Consider the following 17,539-nt stretch of genomic DNA (forward strand, 5'->3'; position numbering starts at 1 on the left):
CTTAAGCAAGAGCCAGCCTTCTAGATGGTCCAGGACTGATGACATGTGACAGAGCAAGGAGGTGGGGCGGGGAGCCCAGAGGGACAATGAAGGGCTGAGACATCCAGCAGATTCTCTGACCTGGGGCTCTGACCCCCACAAAGAGCCCTGGCACCAGCAAGGCTGAGCCGTGTCTGATCTCAGAAGCTGCCTCTGCCAGACTTCCAGAGCTGACAGGCAGTTCGGAGCCCCACACATTCACCATGGAGAGAATACAGCCAGCCAGGGCCCAGAAGAGCCCAGGAGGCTACCCCCAGCAGACCTCCCGTTCCCACTGATACACTGTCAGGCTCCCAGGTGGACCCCTGGCAAGGCAGGACACCCACTGCCCCTGGCATGAGCCTCTCTTTTCAAGGAGATTGAAGGATGAACTCCATCCATCACCACCCGGGCCCCCATGCTGAGCACATTTGTCGCATCCAGCTCCAGGGTGGGTAGGAGCTGGCACTGAATACCAAGTGGCTTCTGCTGCCCAGAGCCCTCCCTTGGCCTCAGCTTCCAGATACTCCCCCAGAGGGAGCTGCTTCTCTAGGCAGACACCCTGCCTGGGATACCCCCAATGTGCTCCTATTGCCTACCGGCTGTGGTGTGCCCCGTCCAGGGATGCAGAATGAGGCAGCCAGGACCAGTGGGTTGTAAAAGATTTGTTTAATGCCCCAGATGCTCTGAGAAGAGACTCCAGACAGCCAGAGTAAGGAGTGGGACCGCCCTGCCCTCAGCCCAAGTTCCAGCCTCCATGCTCCCACGCCAGGCGCCCAGCAGTCATGACTAAGAACTAGCTAACGGCGGGGCAGGGAGACCCCACTGCTCCCGGTGACTCAGGAACAGGTGGGAAGGGTTTGCATAAGAGCCCACACCAGGACTTGAGACTGCCAAGGTCACCAAACTGACCATAGAGGACATCTGTCACTGGGGGCCCACAGCCAGGATTTCAAGGCAGAAGCCAGAAAAGTGCAAGTCACCTGCCCCCACCAGCCCTGACAGTGCCAGGCAGAGAATCCAGCTGACCATGAACCAGAGTCTCTGACCCCTCACACTTCTGACTCCAAGCTGGAGATCCGCCTCCAGGTACAAGGTCCAGGGAAGCCGTGTGTCCCACAGGCCACCCTGCTGACCTCTTCCAGCCCCGCACTGTCCCTGTAGCCTGTGCTCAGCCCCAGGGTCCTGCCCCTGTGCCCTGGAGGCCCCCAGGCCCCAGTGAGCCAGGGGCCGTGGCTGGCACAGGGGGGTAGAGGGGGGCAGATAGCCCCCCAGCAAAGCGGCAAGTGGGCGTGGGCGTGCAGGCAGGCGGGCTGTCTGTGCGGCCAGGCGGGGACCCTCGCCCACACGCCCTCCTGGCAGGCCTCCCAGTAGGACGGCAGCCGCATCAACGGCGCCTGCGCCGAGCGCCCGCAGGCCGGGCGGCCGCACCCCGCGGGCAGCGACCTGGGCCGGGCGAAGGCCTCGGCCACAGAGCTGGGCAGGGAAGCGTGGCGCGGGCTTGGGCCCCGGGCCCAGGCCGCGCGCAGCAGGGCCTCCCGCCGAGCCAGCTGCTCCGGCCCGAGTAGCGGCAGGTCCTCCGGCTCCGGGGGCTCTGGGAAGAGCGGGAGGAAGGGGCGCCCCGACCGGTCGGCTCGAGGGAAGGAGCTGTAGTGGCAGCGCTCGGACGACAGGGGGCGCTCTGGGAGCGCGCGCCGCTCGGAGGCCCGGAGGTGCCACCCGCCGCGCCCGGCCCGCACCTGCCGCCCCGCCTCCCGAGCGGACCAGCCCGACACTCGGGAGACGTCGGGCAGCGACGGCCTGGGCGTCGGGGGGCGGCCCGGGGGCTGCGGGGCCCTGCGCCCCGGCGCGGCGCGGCCCCCGCCTGGCGGTCCCCAGCCCGTGGGGCTGGGCTCGGGGGACGGGCCGGGGCGGGCGGGCGGCGGGGGCGCGCGGCGGCCGCTGCCCCAGCTCTCGATGGTGCGCGCGGCGCGGTCCAGGGAGCTGCTCACGCCCGCGGTGGTCACCATGTCGCGTGCGGCCTGCAGCATCTTGAGCACGTTGGCCTGGGCCGAGCCGGCGGTCAGGTCCGGGCTGGGCGGCCGCACGGGGCTGGCCAGGCTCTGCACCCCGCTGAAGCAGCTGTAGATGCCCTGGGCAGCCGGGAGGAGACAGCCATGAGCCGCCAGCTCGTCTCAGGGACCGCCCACCTCCCGGTCCAAGCACCAACCCAGGCGTCCCCAGCTCCTAGGAAGCAACTAGCATTTGTTAAGCGCCTCCTTAACCGAGAGCGCAATTCCCCGGGCGGAGTCTGAGGCCCAAGAGGTTCTCTTCCTAAAGGCACACAGCTTGTCAATAGCAGTGAGGGTTTGGACCCGGCTCAGCCTGGCTCAGAGATACTGCCCCGCCTGCTGCAGAAGGGCTCTGCTTCTCATCATCTGCTGTGTGATGCGGGCAGACCCTCAGTTTTTACATCTGTGAATGGGGCCATGGCCAGCTCTGACTTAATCTGGGTTGGTGCCCCTAAAGCTGGGGCCTGCCTGGGGTGGGGTGGTCCCACCCACCCTGCTGAAGGCCAGCAGGAAGTCCAGCCGAGACGTGTTGGGCACGGAGTGGCGCAGTTTCCAGTAGACCAGGTGCTCCCAGGCAAAGACCAGCAGGGCCAGCCCCATGGCCACGAGCAGCATGTAGAAGACACCAGCCATGTTGTCGATGTCCAGCTTGCTGCTCATCACCTCGTTCTTCTCATTCTGGCAGATCCCTGAGAGCCACACCGTCTCCAGCTTCTGTGTCTCCCCTGGCAAGGGTTGGGACGGGGTTGGGGGGACGACTGGCTCAGGAAAGACCCTCCCAATGCTCACCCAAACCTGGAGCAAGGAGGGGTCTGGAGCCAGGGTGCCACCCCCTTGCAGGACCACAGAGGGATCTAGCCCAGCGGGGGCAGGATTGGGGGGCAGGGGGTGTCAATGAGCAGGAAGAAAGGAAAGCAGAGTGGGGGACTGGGGTAGGCGAGGCCAGCCTTTGACGTGCCCACACCCCACATGCCCAGGAGAAGCTTGCTGGCTGGGTTGATGTTATCATTCACATCGGGGCCAAATTTATGGGGTATCTCCATGCCGGGCACGGAGCTGGGCACACAGAGACAAAAGGCCTAGGCCCCTGAGGACACCACAGCACCTTCATTGCTATCATTCTCATTCTGTGGTACTGATGGAAAATCACAGTTTTATCTTACTGCGCTGAAGCCTCTGGGTTTGGGAGCAGGTTCAGCTGGACTGCTTACACATGTGAGCCGCTGGTACCAAGGCAAGCCTGGGGCCCTGGCTCTGGGACTGGGCAGGCCCTTGGCACTACCCTAGGTGATCTCAAGATGGAAGTGGTTGGGACAGGGGTCTAGAGAAAAAAGAGAGGATCTGAGCCTCCCCCCAAGCCCCACCGTGTGGCCTGAGCTTCCTCCTGTCTTCCTGCCCTTCAGGGACTCCCGTTGTAGTCCTGGCAAGCTCACCTCTTCCCCAGGTCTTCATGCTGTCCCTCCAAATACCCCCACCCATGGGCCCAGCTCTCACTCCCAGAGACCTCGTCCTGCCCATGGGCCCTGGGACTCAGAGAACAGTAATAGAGATGCTGACCAGCCATCAGGCAGCTGTCCCCACCTCAGCTTCCATGGCCCGCCCTGGGCCTCCAGCCCCCAGCAGCAGCACCCACCGTCCCCCAGGAACTGCAGGAGTGCCAAGTCTATGGCCCGCTTCCAGTGGGAGTCCTTCTGCATGGCGATGCCATAGCCAGTGGTGGCAAAGACCTTGCCAGAGCCAATGGTGACCAGCTTGCAGCCCTCGTCCTTGCCTGCCATGTAGTTGAGGACAGCAGCATCATAGATGAAGGCGTCCAGCTTCCTGGGGACAGGCCAGGGGTCATGTGAGGTGGGGACACCAAATCTGGGGCCTGACAGGGATCTGGGCCATATGAGCCTGCTGAGTACTGACCAGGAGGGAGGGGTGGGCAGAGCCTTCTCTGGTTCTCCTGGGTCCCGGATACAGAGAAGAGCCCTTTGTAGCTCGGGGACCCCACCTACCCTCCTCTCAGAGAGACCAGGGAACTCTCCACCCCCAGAGGACGCACCCTCTCTGCCCAGCCCCTCCATGCCCCTAGGACCCTAAGAAGGTCACAACCACCACCTCAGGCCAAGGCAGAACCCTGGTCAAGACCTCAGCGGCATCTCTGGACCATACGGTGGGCATCTAGTTTTGCTTGAAAGTTTACTCTGTCCCAAGACCTCCTTACCCCCTTCCCCAGGAGTCCTACAGGACATCCCAGGCTCAATGTCCCCACCTTGCATCTCTCAGGAAGGGCCAGAGGTGAGGCTGGTCATCAGGGAGACATGTGGGTAGAGAAGTCAGAGGGTAGGTGCAGAGCTGAGGACCCACCCCATCTTGAGGCTGGTGAGCGCATCTTCCACTGAGCGCTGGTTGAACTTGACCATGTGGGTGTGCATGTCTCGGTAGTTGCTGCGGATGTTGCGCTCTGTGCTGCCATTGGGCACTGTGCCAAAGCGGAAGGGTGGGTACTGATCTTGAGGTCGCTGAAACTGTGGGCAGAGGACAGGCGCCATTCATCACCCTCCGTCCAGCCTTGCAGGCACCAACACTCCCTGAGCCCGTCCCCTGGGCCCAGGGCACAGGAGCCCGAGAGACTGTCCAGGCCACTCCTGTGTTTTGCAAATGGTGACATTGAAGCCAGGTCAGGAAGAGACTTCTCCAAGGCCACTCAGTCGGTGGACCTGAGCCCTCCGCCCCCTCACCCCAGGTCCCAGCCTCTCCTCACCAGGCTCCCCAGCTCCTTCCTGCTCCCTGCTCCATTCCAAATTCCCCTCCTGGGTCCCACAGGCCTGCCCTTGCTCTTGGCACCCCCTGCCCTCTGCTGGCTGCGGCCCCAGGACCTTCTTATCACTGAGGCCAGACACAGTGTCGATGTACTGCTCCTGGATCATGAAGGCGGCCAGGTTAGCGGTGTAGCTGGCGAGGAAGATGACAGCAAAGAAGGCCCAGACTAGGACCATGATCTTGCTGGTGGTGCCTCGGGGGTTCTCAATGGGCACCGAGTTGTTGAAGACCAGCGCCCACAGCAGCCACACAGACTTGCCGATGGTGAAGGATGGGCCCCCAGACTCTGGGAGTGAGAGGGTGGGCACAGAGGGGACCCAGTTCTTCACTCTGTCCTGGGTGGGGCCCCATCCCCAGCCATCCCCACTCCAGGGCAAGCCAGCCCACCTTGTTTCTCTCTCTCCCTCTCATGTATCTGATTGGCCCCTGCTGGTTGTCCTCAAGCCAGAGACCTCCCCCAGGATCCAGCCTTCTCTGCGGGGTCCCTGTGGCCCTGAGCCCCACCCCACCCCCACTCCCCATGCTCCCTCCTCCCAGGCCCAGCTGAGAGCTTACTCTTGCCACTGGTGAGGTTCTGGTTGTAGCTGACAGGGCTGAAGTACTCAAACATGAAGACCGTGATGGCCACCACAGTGAGACACATGACAAACATCATCACCCACACCGAAGGGCTGTAGGGCTCTGGGAACAGAGGGAGGCAGCTCAGAAGCCTCACTACCGTCCCTCCCACCCACAGCCCAGAGTACTGGGTGCAGGCAGGGGCATCCACTTGGTCAGCGTGGCGCCCATCAGGCCGGAGGACTGAGCCAAGGGGTCTCTGACTCTCAGAGCAGCAGAGCCCCAGGAGAGAACCCCCACCCCCGCCCCCCAGGGAGGTCAGGCTCTCCAGCATTCTCGGTTGCCCTGCCCCCTCTGCCCTGGGACAAGATCCCACCACCCCACCCCAGGAAACTTCCCTTTGGCTGCACATCTCCCCTGGATCCCTGTCGCACCCGCAACTTTCTTTCACAGAGAGAGATTTTACACCCTTTGTGCTCTCCCCTCAGTGCCCCATCCCCAGTCTGCAAGGCCTGCAACCTACGCCATCTCCCATCCTCCCCCTCCCCCTCCTGGCCTGGCCAGATTCCACAAAGCCACGGCAGCTTGCCCAAGGCATTTTCTCCTTCCCTCTCCTCCCTCCCCTGCCAGCACTGCGAACCACACTCCTGTTCTGCCTGGAATCAGGGTCTCTGAGATCAAGTCTCACTCTTGATCGTACTGACAGGGCCCGGGAGCCCCAGGAGCTGGGGAGACCAACTAAGCTGCTCTGACCAGTCTGCCCAATGGTTTCAGTCTCCCTGAGCAAGGAGGCATCACCGCAGGAAGCACAGGTCCCCTGATGCAATGCCCGTCCTGCAGGGAGGGGGTCTGTTGCCTTCTACGCGTGGCTGAGGAACCCTGCTCAGAGAGGTTTGGTGACTTGCTCAAGGCCACACAGCAGGAAGAGGATTCTCTCCTCTGCTCCTGGCTGAGGCTGGCCTGTCCTCATGGCTCTCTGTAAACCTCACACTGCAAGTCCCACTGACCTCCTGACAGGGCGCTTGGTGACACCCAGGACTATGGCCATATCCCCAGCAGCTAGTGTGTGTGAGGCTTGGCGCAAAGGGGCGGCCCCACGAACACTGAATTCCCATCAGGTCACAAGCTAGCGTCACGTCCCACTCTCTGGGTCAGCTCCTCCAACTCCCTGGGAAGCTTCCCCCCTAGCGGGTCCTAGCCCACCAGGCACCTCCTAAAGTCAGCCTGCCTTCCCAGCTTTCCTGCCCCCACATGGCCCCTCCACCCTCCTCACCCAACCCTCGGGCTCAGAATGGAACCCGGGCTTCACCTCTTCTCTCTCCGTCCTACTCTGCTGCAGCTCAGGCCTCCGGCCAACCTCCAAGGCCCCTGCGGCTGCCGGGCTGGCCCTCTGAGGCCCACCGCAAACTCCCTGTTTCCGAGCATGCTCCTCAGACCCTGGAGCCCTCCCTGCCCACCCCGAGCCGCACCCAGGAAGGCCGATGGGGAGACGGTGCCGTTGCTGCGTGCCACCATCACGCTGATGCCCGTCTCCACGAAGGGCACAGAGAAGTCCACAATCTCGGAGCGCTCCTCGTTGATGGTGAGGGAGCCGATGGCCATGTCTGCCCGCTTGTAGTAGACCTGGGGCCACGGGGGCCAGGCCTGGGTTGGAGGAGGCATCCCACCGGCTGGAGCACCCACCCCAGCCGCTCCCCGGCCACCCTTCTGGCACCCCCCCGGCCTGAGTCGGCTGTTCCTTTCTGGGGTCCTTAGAGCTCCATTGTAGTCCTGACCAGCCCAGGGAGCATTACTGGTGACAGCCCATCTTCCCTGACGGCTGGAAGAGCCTCAGGAGCTGGGCCCAGGCCCCGCCCTGACTGACCCCAGCACAGGAACATCGAGGGGTGGTGGGCAATGTGTGGGGCCTGGGGTGGCCAGCGGGCAGGGGGATGGGCTCAGGTGGACCTTGGGGGCAGGCCTACCTCCCCAATCATGCCGTTCCACACGCCCCGAACCCTCTTGCCATGCTTGCCATTGGTCACCAGGTACAGGTCATAGGAGAACTTGACCACCTTGGCCAGCTTCTTGAGGATGTCAATGCAGAAGCCCTTACAGCAAAGCTTGGTGTAGGGGGCTGTGTCACCGCTGCTGCCACCAAGAGACCACCAGAAGTCAGAGCCGGCAGCTTCTCCCCGTTTAGCAGGTGGCCCCCACCCCCCCACCACCCCACCACCCAAGCACAAGCCACACCCGCCTGCCATTGAGTGGCAGCACACAGCTCACACGGGGCCTCCCCATGTGTTCTCGCGGACCTGAAGGTGTGGTTGTTCTGCCTGCGGCAAGGCACGGTGTTGGGCACACAGCCGCCCGTGCCAGGGTCGGGGCTCTCCACGATGACAAAGGGCCGCTCTTCGAGCGTGGCCACTGTCACGTGCCGACTGTCCATAACAGGCTGGAGAGACGCACCATAGCGAGGCCACACCGGGTACTTCATGTGGAGGACGCCGTGGTCCCAGCGCCCCACCTGCAGAGGGTGACCAGCTTCAGCCAGGGACCTCCAGCCCAAGTACCCCAACCTTTGGTTGGGGCCTCCGGTGGGGCCTGCCAGGCCCAAGAATCCCCCTCCCTAACCTAGGGACACCTGGGGCAGGAACATTTGGGGAGCTGGAGAGTCGGGGCAAGGGGCTGGGCATGGACCAGAAGGGAGGGCTCCCTGCAGCCCCCTCCCAGCCTCTGGTCCCTGCACTTTACTGATCTAGCCTCCAAACTGCTGCTGGCCCACCGCATCGACCTCGAGCCCAGACCTGAGCCTGTCTCACCACACTCCCCACCCCACCCCCACCCCGACCTCAGTATAAAGTTCTTCACCCAGTACTCAAGGCCTTCCCCACTCAGGTCCACCTTACCCCTCCTCACCCCACTCTTCCTCCTCAGCCTCCACACCCCAAACACATCACTTAAAAATGCCTCAAACCCTCTGCCCCTCTGTCTAAACCAGGCTAGTATCCCTTCCTGATGGGCTCCTCCCTCCACAGTGCAGCCCAAATGTCCCAACTTCTGTGAATCCTTCCCCAGTTCCCTCCTTTGAAGACAGAACTGATTTCCTGCCCTTCTCTGTGTCCCCATAATGCTTTGCACGTATCTCTCCTCAAACACTGATCTCCCCAAATTCTATATGTTTACATGTCCGTCTGGCCAGCATAGCTGTGGGTGAGTCCCCCAGGAGCAGGACTCTGTGAGGAATGTTTGACAAGTTCTATCGTGGTGGGAGGCTAGGGTGTCATGGGAGCCCTGAGCCGAGGTGCCTCACCCACCCTGGTGCAGTGCAGATGCTTCAGCTGAGACCTGAAGGATGAGGGGCTGGATGAAGGACAGAAGGGACCCTCTGCTCAGCTGTGGGACAAGAGGGGCTGGGGACAAAATGAGAGGATACAGAGGAACCCTGGGCTCACCCCCTTCTCACCATCTCCCAGAGGCGGTGACGGTTGAGGGCGATCACAACCATGGTGGGCTGGACCAGGTACCCACCAGGGCTGAAGGAGAAGTCTCGGCCCTCCCAGGTGACATTCAGTAGGTGCCTGCGGTGGGGGAGAGAAACCAGGGTGTCCCCCAGCCCTGCCCAGGACCAGAGGCCCCCACCCCCACCTTCTACCTCACCCCCATCACCACCACCAGGTAGCCCTGACTGTGCCCTTATTGTTCTCCTTCCCTGTATTGACACACCCCCTCCACAATCCTCAACACACCTTCACACCTGCTTTTTTTTTTCAGTTGAGGAGCCCAAGCTCAGAGAGGTGAGGTAACTTGGCCCCAGGCACACAGCTGGTGGGAGGTGTGGCCAGCGAGCCCAAGCTCACTGCAGCCCAGGTCCGTTAAAGCGCCCTGCCCCCCTCCCATGCCCTGGGCAGGAGCCCACCTGTAGAAGGCCTCCCGGGCAGGGCTGGCAGGCCTGGGGTGGCCACGGCAGTCCCCAGCCGGGGAGGGCAGGGCACCATGCTGCCGCTGGTAGCCGTGGGCGCCCAGGGCCAGGATGGCCACGCCGTCGCGGACCTTCTGGCGGAGGCTGAGGCGCCAGCTCTCGGTGACGACGCTGATGAGGCCCACGGGGAAGGTGGCGGGGGGCGCGTCGGTGCTGCCCAGCGCCAGGCTGGGCACCAGCCACACGTGTCCGGGCCCCACCAGACCGGCCTGCGCCGCCTCGGCGAAGAGCACCTCGGCCTCCTCGCGCGAGCAGTAGGCCACCAGCACCGGGGCGTCGACCTGGCGCAGCAGGCGCTGGATGTGCGCGCGCTGCCCGCCGGGGCCCAGCTCCAGCGTGAGCACGTCCAGCAGCCGCCAGCTCAGGTAGCTGGCGTCGGCGACGGCGCGCACCCCGTCCAGGAAGAGCGCGTGCCCCGGGTGCAGGCTGGTGATCACGGCGAACGCGCTCCAGTCGTACTCTTCCAGCACCTTGAACAGCACCTGCAGCTGCTGCTCCAGGGACACGCCCAGCTGCAGGAAGGCGGAGCCCGGCTCCTGGGGGCGGGGTGGGGGCGGGGCCTGAGTCGGGGCGGGGGCGGCGCGCCCCGCCCCAACTTCTGCTCCCTCCCGCAGTCCCCTGACGAAGATGCCGCCCGCCCCGCGAGCCCCTGTGCCGCAACACCTGCCTCCCGCCCCGACGTGGTTCCTAACCCCTGCTGCCCATTGGAATCACCTGGAGGGCTTTTAAAACTACTCAAGCGGACGAGCAACGCCGGATCAAAAACTAGCCGCATCAGCTGCCCCCGCGGAGCTTGCTGGAAATGCACATTCTCAGGCGCATCGCACACCTCTTGGATCAGAACCTGAGGATGGCGCCCATGAATCTGTATTTTAACAAGCTCTTCAGGTAATTCTTGAGCCCCCCAGTTTGGGAAGCGCTGCCTCAGACCAACTGACTCAGAATCTCAGAGATGGGACGCTGGGCGTCTGTATTTTTCTAAAGCCCTGTTAAGGTAGAGAACCACCATGCTGAGGGTTACTGTCGGGCCCAAAGATAACAGGGAAAACAGCATCCTCCACGGAGCCCTGGCAAGGAGAAATTTCCTCCTCTCCACCGCCTGCACATCCCAAATGCGGAGGGCACTGCCTGCTGGCGCCTGGGCTAGCACAATCCCCTCCTAACTGTGGGCTCCCTGCTGCCCCTGCAGGCCCCCAAGATTTCACCACACTGCGACTGTCCCAGTCTTTTTTAAAAACGAATCCGGGACAACCCTAAAGGACAAGTAACCCAGTTCCTTCAACAAACAAATTGCAAGAAAAAGAGAGATGGAGCAGGATCCTAGAGATTGAGGCTCAGAACCTACAGCAGCCAATCACTATGTGGAAACCTGATTTGTTTCTTGATCAAGCAAACACATTTAAAAATATGCATTTATGATGTTTATGAAACAATGGGGAAATTTGAATACTGCCTGGATATTTGATGATGTTAAGGAATTGTGTTTTTTAGATGTGATAATGGATGGTGGTTTTGTTTTGAAGCCCTTATCTATTAGAGATATATAGAGCAGTATTTCTGGATGGGACAATAGGTCTTTGCCTCAAAATGACACAGAAGAGGGGGAAGTGGGTGGATGTAAGGATGGGGCGGTGTTGGCTGGGGGTGGATGGTTCATGGGGTCATTGTACTCTTCTACTTCTACATATGCTCAAATTTCTCCACAATAAAAAATAATCATAAAAGAAAGGCAAACCAGATCGGTCTCTCCCCTCAACACTTTCTTGTGCCCCCCAATTACTTAGGATAAAACCCAAATATCTTCCTATGTGCTCAGGATCTCACCTTCCTCTCCAGCCTTCTCTCAAGAACTCCTGGCTCCTTCCACCTGGCTGCCTTCACACCACCTGATGCCTCTGGCTGGAATACTGTCCCCGCTCCCCCCACCCCGCCACACACACAACTTGCCAACTCTCCCTCATCCTCCAGATCTTCGATATGATTTCTTAAGAGACCTTCTCTGACCAACACCCTATCCAAATGGGGGCCTTCTTAGACCCTCCTGGCATCCTGTGTTTTTCCTTCAGAACGCTTGTCCCAGCTGAGACTGCAGACAAATGTGTGTTTAGAACTTTCTCACCACAGGATGCAAACTCTGTGAGGGCATGCCACCCCCATGCCTGGGACAGTGACCTGCCACTGGATGGTCTCCCGGCAGGTTAACTGCATCAGGTTCTCCGCCCAGCCTGGCCCTCTGCCGCTGGGTCTGGAGCTTGACCGAAGAAGGCCAGAGAAACAGAGAGAAGGTGGACCAGGGTTGCCCACCAAAGCCAGAGGTGAGCTTGCCACCCACACCCCCTCATCCAGACACAATGTGAAAGCAGCCCAGAAAGTTTATCTTCTAGAACATGGGAACATCCTTCCCACAGCCTTCTCCCCACCTCGCCCATGTTGCACGCTCAGCCCCTACCTCCCTGCTGGTCCCACCCAATCCCAGCTGCCCAGAACCTAAGTCTGTCCCTGGGCCAGCCTGGCTCCCAGCCCGACGGATGAGAGGACATGAGTTTGGACAGGCACCTTGGGGGTGAGGACCACAGCAGAGCCCCCACTGATGCTGAGAATAGGCACGTGGGTCTGGAAGGAGATGAAGTCCAGGATCTGGGCCACGGCCTCGGTGCCCACGTTGTCCTCAAAGACAATGCCATGGATACGGGCCGCACCTAGGAGCCCGCAGATCTGGGTGAGGAGGCTGCTGGGATTGGTGTTGTTGACCCCCACGGTGAGCGGCTGGATTTCCAGAGGCAGGTCCATGAAGCTCTGGGAGGTGAGACGGGTACGAACTTGGGCCTGTGGTGGCCCCAAGCTGCCAAACACCACGGCCACCGTCATAGCTTGCTCACCCTGCCCCAGGCCCAGCCCTGCCCAGGCGCCGAGGAGTGAGGTGAGCAGCAGGGCCGGCCCCAGGGCGCCACCCATGTCCACCGGAGGGTCCTGCAGAGAGATCAGGATAGGTACAGGGAGGGAGACAGAAGCACAAAGAGAAAAGCTGAGCAACACCCAGAGTCAGAGACACACATCCCGTGGGAAAGAAAAGAGGGAAAAAATCTCCCTCCACAAAGAAGGGTAGAGAGGGAGAGACAGCCAGACAGAGATAAAGAGAAAGAGACAGGTTAGCTGAGCGTCGCCAGGGCAGCCTGGAGGGGCAGGGGCTAGAAGAATGTGAGTCCCCATAGGTGCTCATTCCTTCCATTCTGCTGTTGAACAGCATGCTTGGCTGGAAAGGCCAGACCTTTGGAAACGCATCTGTCTGGGTTCTGCCCCGGTAGAAAGGGACGCTGAAAATGCTAGTATGGTGTCAAAGTCCATAGTTTTGAGTCAGACAGACCTGAGTTCAAGTCCCAGCTCTGCCACTTAGCAGCCGTGTGATCCTGGGGGAGTCACTTAGGTTTTCTTGCGATAATCACAGGAACTACCTCGCAGCAGCAAGGAGGTTGCCCACTGCTATCAGCACCCTCATCTTACGGGTGACAGTCCCACATCCAGGGGACGGAGAGTAGCTTCTGTGACACTCTCTGCCCTGCCTCCATATTCTCCATCCTAAACTGAGCCTAACATCCCCGAGGGCCCTGCTCTGTGTGGCCCTGCCTGGCACAGAGCCCCCCCCTCCTGGGCACCAGACGTCCCCACCCTTCCCCTCTGGCCTCAACTAGTAGCAACCATTCCACAGGAGTGTGACACCACCAACTTGGCCAGGGCTCAGGGTCTCCTGAAACCCTGGGGTGTCTTCCACATGAGCTGCTTCCCCAGGCCATCATCGGTGTGCAAGATTTTTCTGACCTAACCCAAGGGCGTGATGTGCGTCCCTGCTAAATAAACATCATTGCTTTGGATCAGAACCAAGAGCCAAGCCAGTGAGTGGTGCCCACTGAGGCAGCGCTCCCTCCCAGCTGCCATCGGCCACTGCTATGCCACCTTCTCCATCTTCATCACATCCCCAGCAAAACTTCTGAACGGGGGAGAGCCAAAGGGTGACCAGGGTGAACCCGGTTTAATTTAGGCTGAGAAGATAGCATTTTTGGCAGGGCCACAGGACTGCAGCTACCACCAATCGGGGACCTCAAGTGACACCTGCAAAGGGCACTGCCGTGCTTGCTCCTCCCTTTCCCAGGCCTTTCTGTGCCCATCTCTGCCCACAGCCCAGGCCCGGTAGGTTCCCTGCCCCCCTGGGCAGCCCCAAGGCTCCCCCATCTCTGCCTCGCAGCGCTGGAGCTCCATGTCTGTGCTGCCCAGAACAGCGACCCCCGGTCACAGGTGACTGTGGGCACTGGAAACTGAGGTCCGCGGTCAGTGTCAAACACAGGCTGGATATGGAAGACTGAGTGGTGTGAGAAAAAGAACGTAAACTATCTCAGGGATATTCTTTATATTGATGACACGTTGAAGTAATACTCTCCATACACTGAGTTAAACAAAATAAACCGCTAGAACTAATTTCACCTGTTTCCTTTTACTTTTTCTAATGTTGCCACAGAAAATTTACAATGACACCTGCAGCACTCCTGTTGCTTCTTTAGGACAACATGACTCTAGATGTAGGACCCAGGCCCTCCCCCAACCCCAGGGGGGCACTACCCCCAGAGACTCCCTCGATGGGCAGGTGTCCTCTGGGATTGGGGTAGAGAAGGACAGGCAGTTGAGGCAGGTGGTGCCTCTCACCCGGAGTGATCACAGAATACCTCTGGAGGGAGGGGTCCCATCAGGGAAGTCTCTCTGTGCTTCCAATAGCCAAGGGCAGATTCAAAGAGATTCAGATCCCAGAGTCTTATCACCACATGACCTCCAGCCTCCCCCACAAGGCAGGAGGGTCATACCCCCAGCCCTGGCCCCCCAACCTCTCCACCTCCCATCCACCTCACTCTCCCCGCACCCATTGATCTGAAATGTTGTTCTGGGCGCTGCACCCCTCCTCACACGACACAGCTGCTCCCTGGTGCCCACAGATGAAGTCCAGGCACCTTGGTCCCATGACTAGGGCCCCACACACCTGACACCAACCCATTGTCTCCCCTCCACAGAGCCCACACTCCTGCCAGTCTGTTAGCCAGACAGCCCCTCACTGTTCTCATCTCCGGGTCTCTGCTCAGTTGTCCCCTTGGGCTGGAATGCCCTCTTCCCACAGCTTCTCTCTTGTCTACACAACAAAATTCCAGAATTTTCAGAGCCCAACCTAAATCCCTCTCCCACTGGGCACCTGCCCTATTTCCCCCAGGCTCTGGACACGTGCAGTGAGAAGATATAGGGTCTGGGTGGGGCTGTAGGCCACCTCCTTCCTCCTGCCGTACCTCCCTCCCTCCCTCCCTGGGGTTGGGAAGCTCCCCGCTGGGCCACTGCACTGATTGGCAGGTATTTGCCCACTCAATGATGCCCCTGCCACATACCTGACTTTCTCTTAGGAACCGCACTCTCTCATGGTCTCCCACCTTTCACTAACGGGCTAAGTTAGTGAACACTGGGACCCCATAAAGGCCCAGGGGACCGTCGCAATGGTCAATTCTCTGAAACCTTCGGCATCACCTTGAGCTCCCTGAGCACCTGCATGTGTTCATGGCTCTTGCCGCCGCCGCCGAGCCCCCCTCCCCCATTCCCAGGCAAGCTTCCCCGACACGGATGTGCGCACATGCACACTCACACCCCAGACCCTGGTGGCTACCCCCTCTCCCAGGCCAGGAGCTTTGCCCCAGGAAGGGGCCCCAGCCACCAGCTGCGCTGCTTCGGGGGAGCAGAGGGACCCGAGCTGCTCTTGCCGTATCCACTGCCCTTTGGTAAGCGGCCTCTACTTTGTCGTCGGGTTTCCTTCCTTCCTTGACTTGTGCTGAGCTAAAATCCGAACCCAGGCGTCAGGGGAGAAGACCGCCCCTGCATCTTACTTGCACTGGCGCGGGCACCAAAGTCTCCCTCCACGATGAACTCTCCCCCTCCCCGCTGATTCCGTCCCGGCCCCCCCCCCCCCCGGGGGGCGCCCCGCCCCCTCCCCTTGGCAGGAATCTCTTACATTCGGGCTGTGAAGTTCGGGGTATTTTTAGGCCGGCGATAAATAATTCATAGGGAACGTGGCATCAGGCTCCCCCCGCGGGAGGACGGGGCGCGAGCGACGAGAGCCACCGTCACCCGCGTCTCAAGGACACTCGCGATGCGGCGGCGGCGGCGGCGGCGGCGGCGACTCCGGGCTCCGGGACCCGTGCCACGCCTCCTGGCGGCCAGACTGGGCACCACGTCCGCGCCCCCCGCCGCGCTGCTACAGCCCACCCTCTCCCCGCAGGCGTCCCCGGTTCCTAGGCCCCCCACCCCCACTCCCCGCAAACCCCGCAGGTTGCGGGGTGGGAGGGGAGAGCTCGCCTGGCAGGCCGGACTGTGGGCGGGATACCAGGACTTGGGGCGAACCCAGAAATCTGGTTTCCAATCTACCGGGTCCCCTTCAAGCTCCTATCCAAATTCTTAGTACGACGGAGTTAAGGAGCAGACTTGAAACCGACTGGCGCAGCCAGAAACTAGACGGGCTGCAAGATAGAAGCACATGAGCCTTCCTCGATTTCCCTGTGGCCCTGGGTCGGAGACCGAGCGAGGGCGGTACCACCACGGGAGGGCTGGGGGACCGAGCCAGAAGTCCCGCCCGGTGAGCAGGGCTGGGAACCAGGGTGGTGCCAGTGTCAAGAACCCGGCTGCGATCCCCGCTTCGCTCACCCAGCAGGACCTTCCTTTGGGTCGTGGGGCGCACCCTTGGGAATTTTCTGGCTGCTTGATGCCTTGCCTTCACAAGTCCCTGGCCCTGCCCTCCTAGACCTGGGCACGAAACGCCTTCCGCAGCAGGAGGCTCCGGGCTTCCCTTCCCCGCCGTCGGGGATCCTTGTCGAAGCCCCGGGAGACCTGAGCAACCCGCTGGTGCGACAGCCAGGGCCCAGCGCTCCGGGGCTCACGGTTCCCCCATGGTCCTCTTCGTCCAGCCTTCCTTTTGCGCCTTTGCGCCCTCGGAGACCGGGGTCCCCACCACCCCGGGAAGCCCGCGCTGATTCCCTGAGGTCAGAGGAGGGAGCGTTACGCGGGGCAGAGGAGCGGAAGAAGGAGAGCTGGGGGTGGGGGATGGGATAAGGATCTGGGGGACTCGCAGCGTGTGAAGGGGCGGGGGTGTCAAGGGAGAGGCGCGCAGAAGGTGCTCGGCAGACCTCCGGGAGGCGGGGGTCCGAGCTCCCGGAGCCACCGACAGCCCCCTTTCGTCCTCTCTGCCCAGGCGCTCTCCAGCCCCCTTCGCGCAGTGGCGGCCCCCGCTCCTGGCCCAGCTCCTCGCCCCAGCGGCTTCCAGCAGCAACAGTTGCGGGGGCCGGCGGCCCAGACTCCCGCGTCCCCGCACCGCCCCCTCCCCCGCGGCGCCGGACGCCCAGCGAAGGAGGAGCTGGAGGGCTCGGCGACCCGGGGGGAGACGAACGTCTCGGGCGCTTCACCCGCGTCCTTCCCTCGCGTCCGCCGCGCGCCTGTCACCTCGGCCTCCCTGCCTCGCCTCCCCTCCGCCCGCCCGGGTCCGAACCCCAGGCCTGGTCCCCGAGGGTCCCGGGTCCCCAGCCGCCCCCTCCTCGGGCTCCCCGGGCCGGCCAGACTGTCCCCGGGAGTCCCGCGTCTGTCTCCGCCGTCCTTGCCCGCGCGGCGCCCGAGCCCAGCCCCAAGTTGGCGGCGAAGTTGGCGTCCCCGGCTCGCCACCCGCCACTCACCGGGGGGAAGGGGCGCTGCACCCGCGCCGAGAGCCCGCGCCGGCCGCCTCCCGCACGCTGCATGTCCCGGAGCCTCGGCCCCGCGCGCTGGCGCGCTCCGTCCTAGCACGGCGGGCACCGGCGCCTGGGCAACGCGGGGCCCGTGTCGGTCGGTGGCGCGGCCTGGCGGGCTGAGCTGGCCGGGCCCCCGCCCCCGCGCCCCGCGCCCTCCCGGAGTCCGCTCGGCGCCCGGCTCCGTCCCGTGCTGGGCTGCACGCCGCGCCTCTGGCTCCCAGGGCTCGCCAGCCGGCCGTGGCGGAGCGCTCGCCGCCGCCCGCACGGGCCCGCCCCACCGGGGCCCGCCGCCTCCGCCCCGCCCCGGCCCGCCCCGCCGCCCGCTTCAGGCCCCTCCTTGCCCGCCCGCG

General features: G+C 62.3%; 1 protein-coding gene across 1 annotated transcript; it reads right to left on the minus strand.

Moving 5' to 3' along the window:
• Nucleotides 1-683: 683 nt before the first annotated feature.
• On the minus strand, nt 684-17,324 carry GRIN2C (glutamate ionotropic receptor NMDA type subunit 2C). The gene is made up of 13 exons (XM_027626174.1): nt 17,136-17,324; nt 11,953-12,366; nt 9,334-9,932; nt 8,881-8,995; nt 7,730-7,941; nt 7,400-7,565; nt 6,905-7,058; nt 5,433-5,558; nt 4,934-5,163; nt 4,422-4,582; nt 3,703-3,890; nt 2,562-2,794; nt 684-2,150 (listed from the first exon to the last, which is right to left on the minus strand). Exons 1-13 carry the CDS (start codon nt 17,196-17,198, stop codon nt 1,071-1,073), a joined length of 3,741 nt encoding a protein of 1,246 aa, XP_027481975.1. The 5' UTR covers nt 17,199-17,324; the 3' UTR covers nt 684-1,070.
• Between the last annotated feature and the right edge of the window lie 215 nt (nt 17,325-17,539).

This window comes from Zalophus californianus, chromosome 16 (genome assembly GCF_009762305.2).
Source record: "Zalophus californianus isolate mZalCal1 chromosome 16, mZalCal1.pri.v2, whole genome shotgun sequence".
In the NCBI taxonomy this organism is placed as follows: Eukaryota; Metazoa; Chordata; class Mammalia; order Carnivora; family Otariidae; genus Zalophus; species Zalophus californianus.

Bases quoted from the DNA above. Each gene is read 5' to 3' on its own strand.
- GRIN2C (XM_027626174.1), bottom strand. From the start codon at position 17,198: ATGCAGCGTGCGGGAGGCGGCCGGCGCGGGCTCTCGGCGCGGGTGCAG. The intron at 3,891-4,421 runs GTGGGTCCTCAG...GCCTGTCCCCAG, and splicing joins CTCACCAGCCTCAAGATGGG to GAAGCTGGACGCCTTCATCT. The intron at 2,151-2,561 runs GTGGGTGGGACC...CCGGCTGCCCAG, and splicing joins TCCTGCTGGCCTTCAGCAGG to GGCATCTACAGCTGCTTCAG.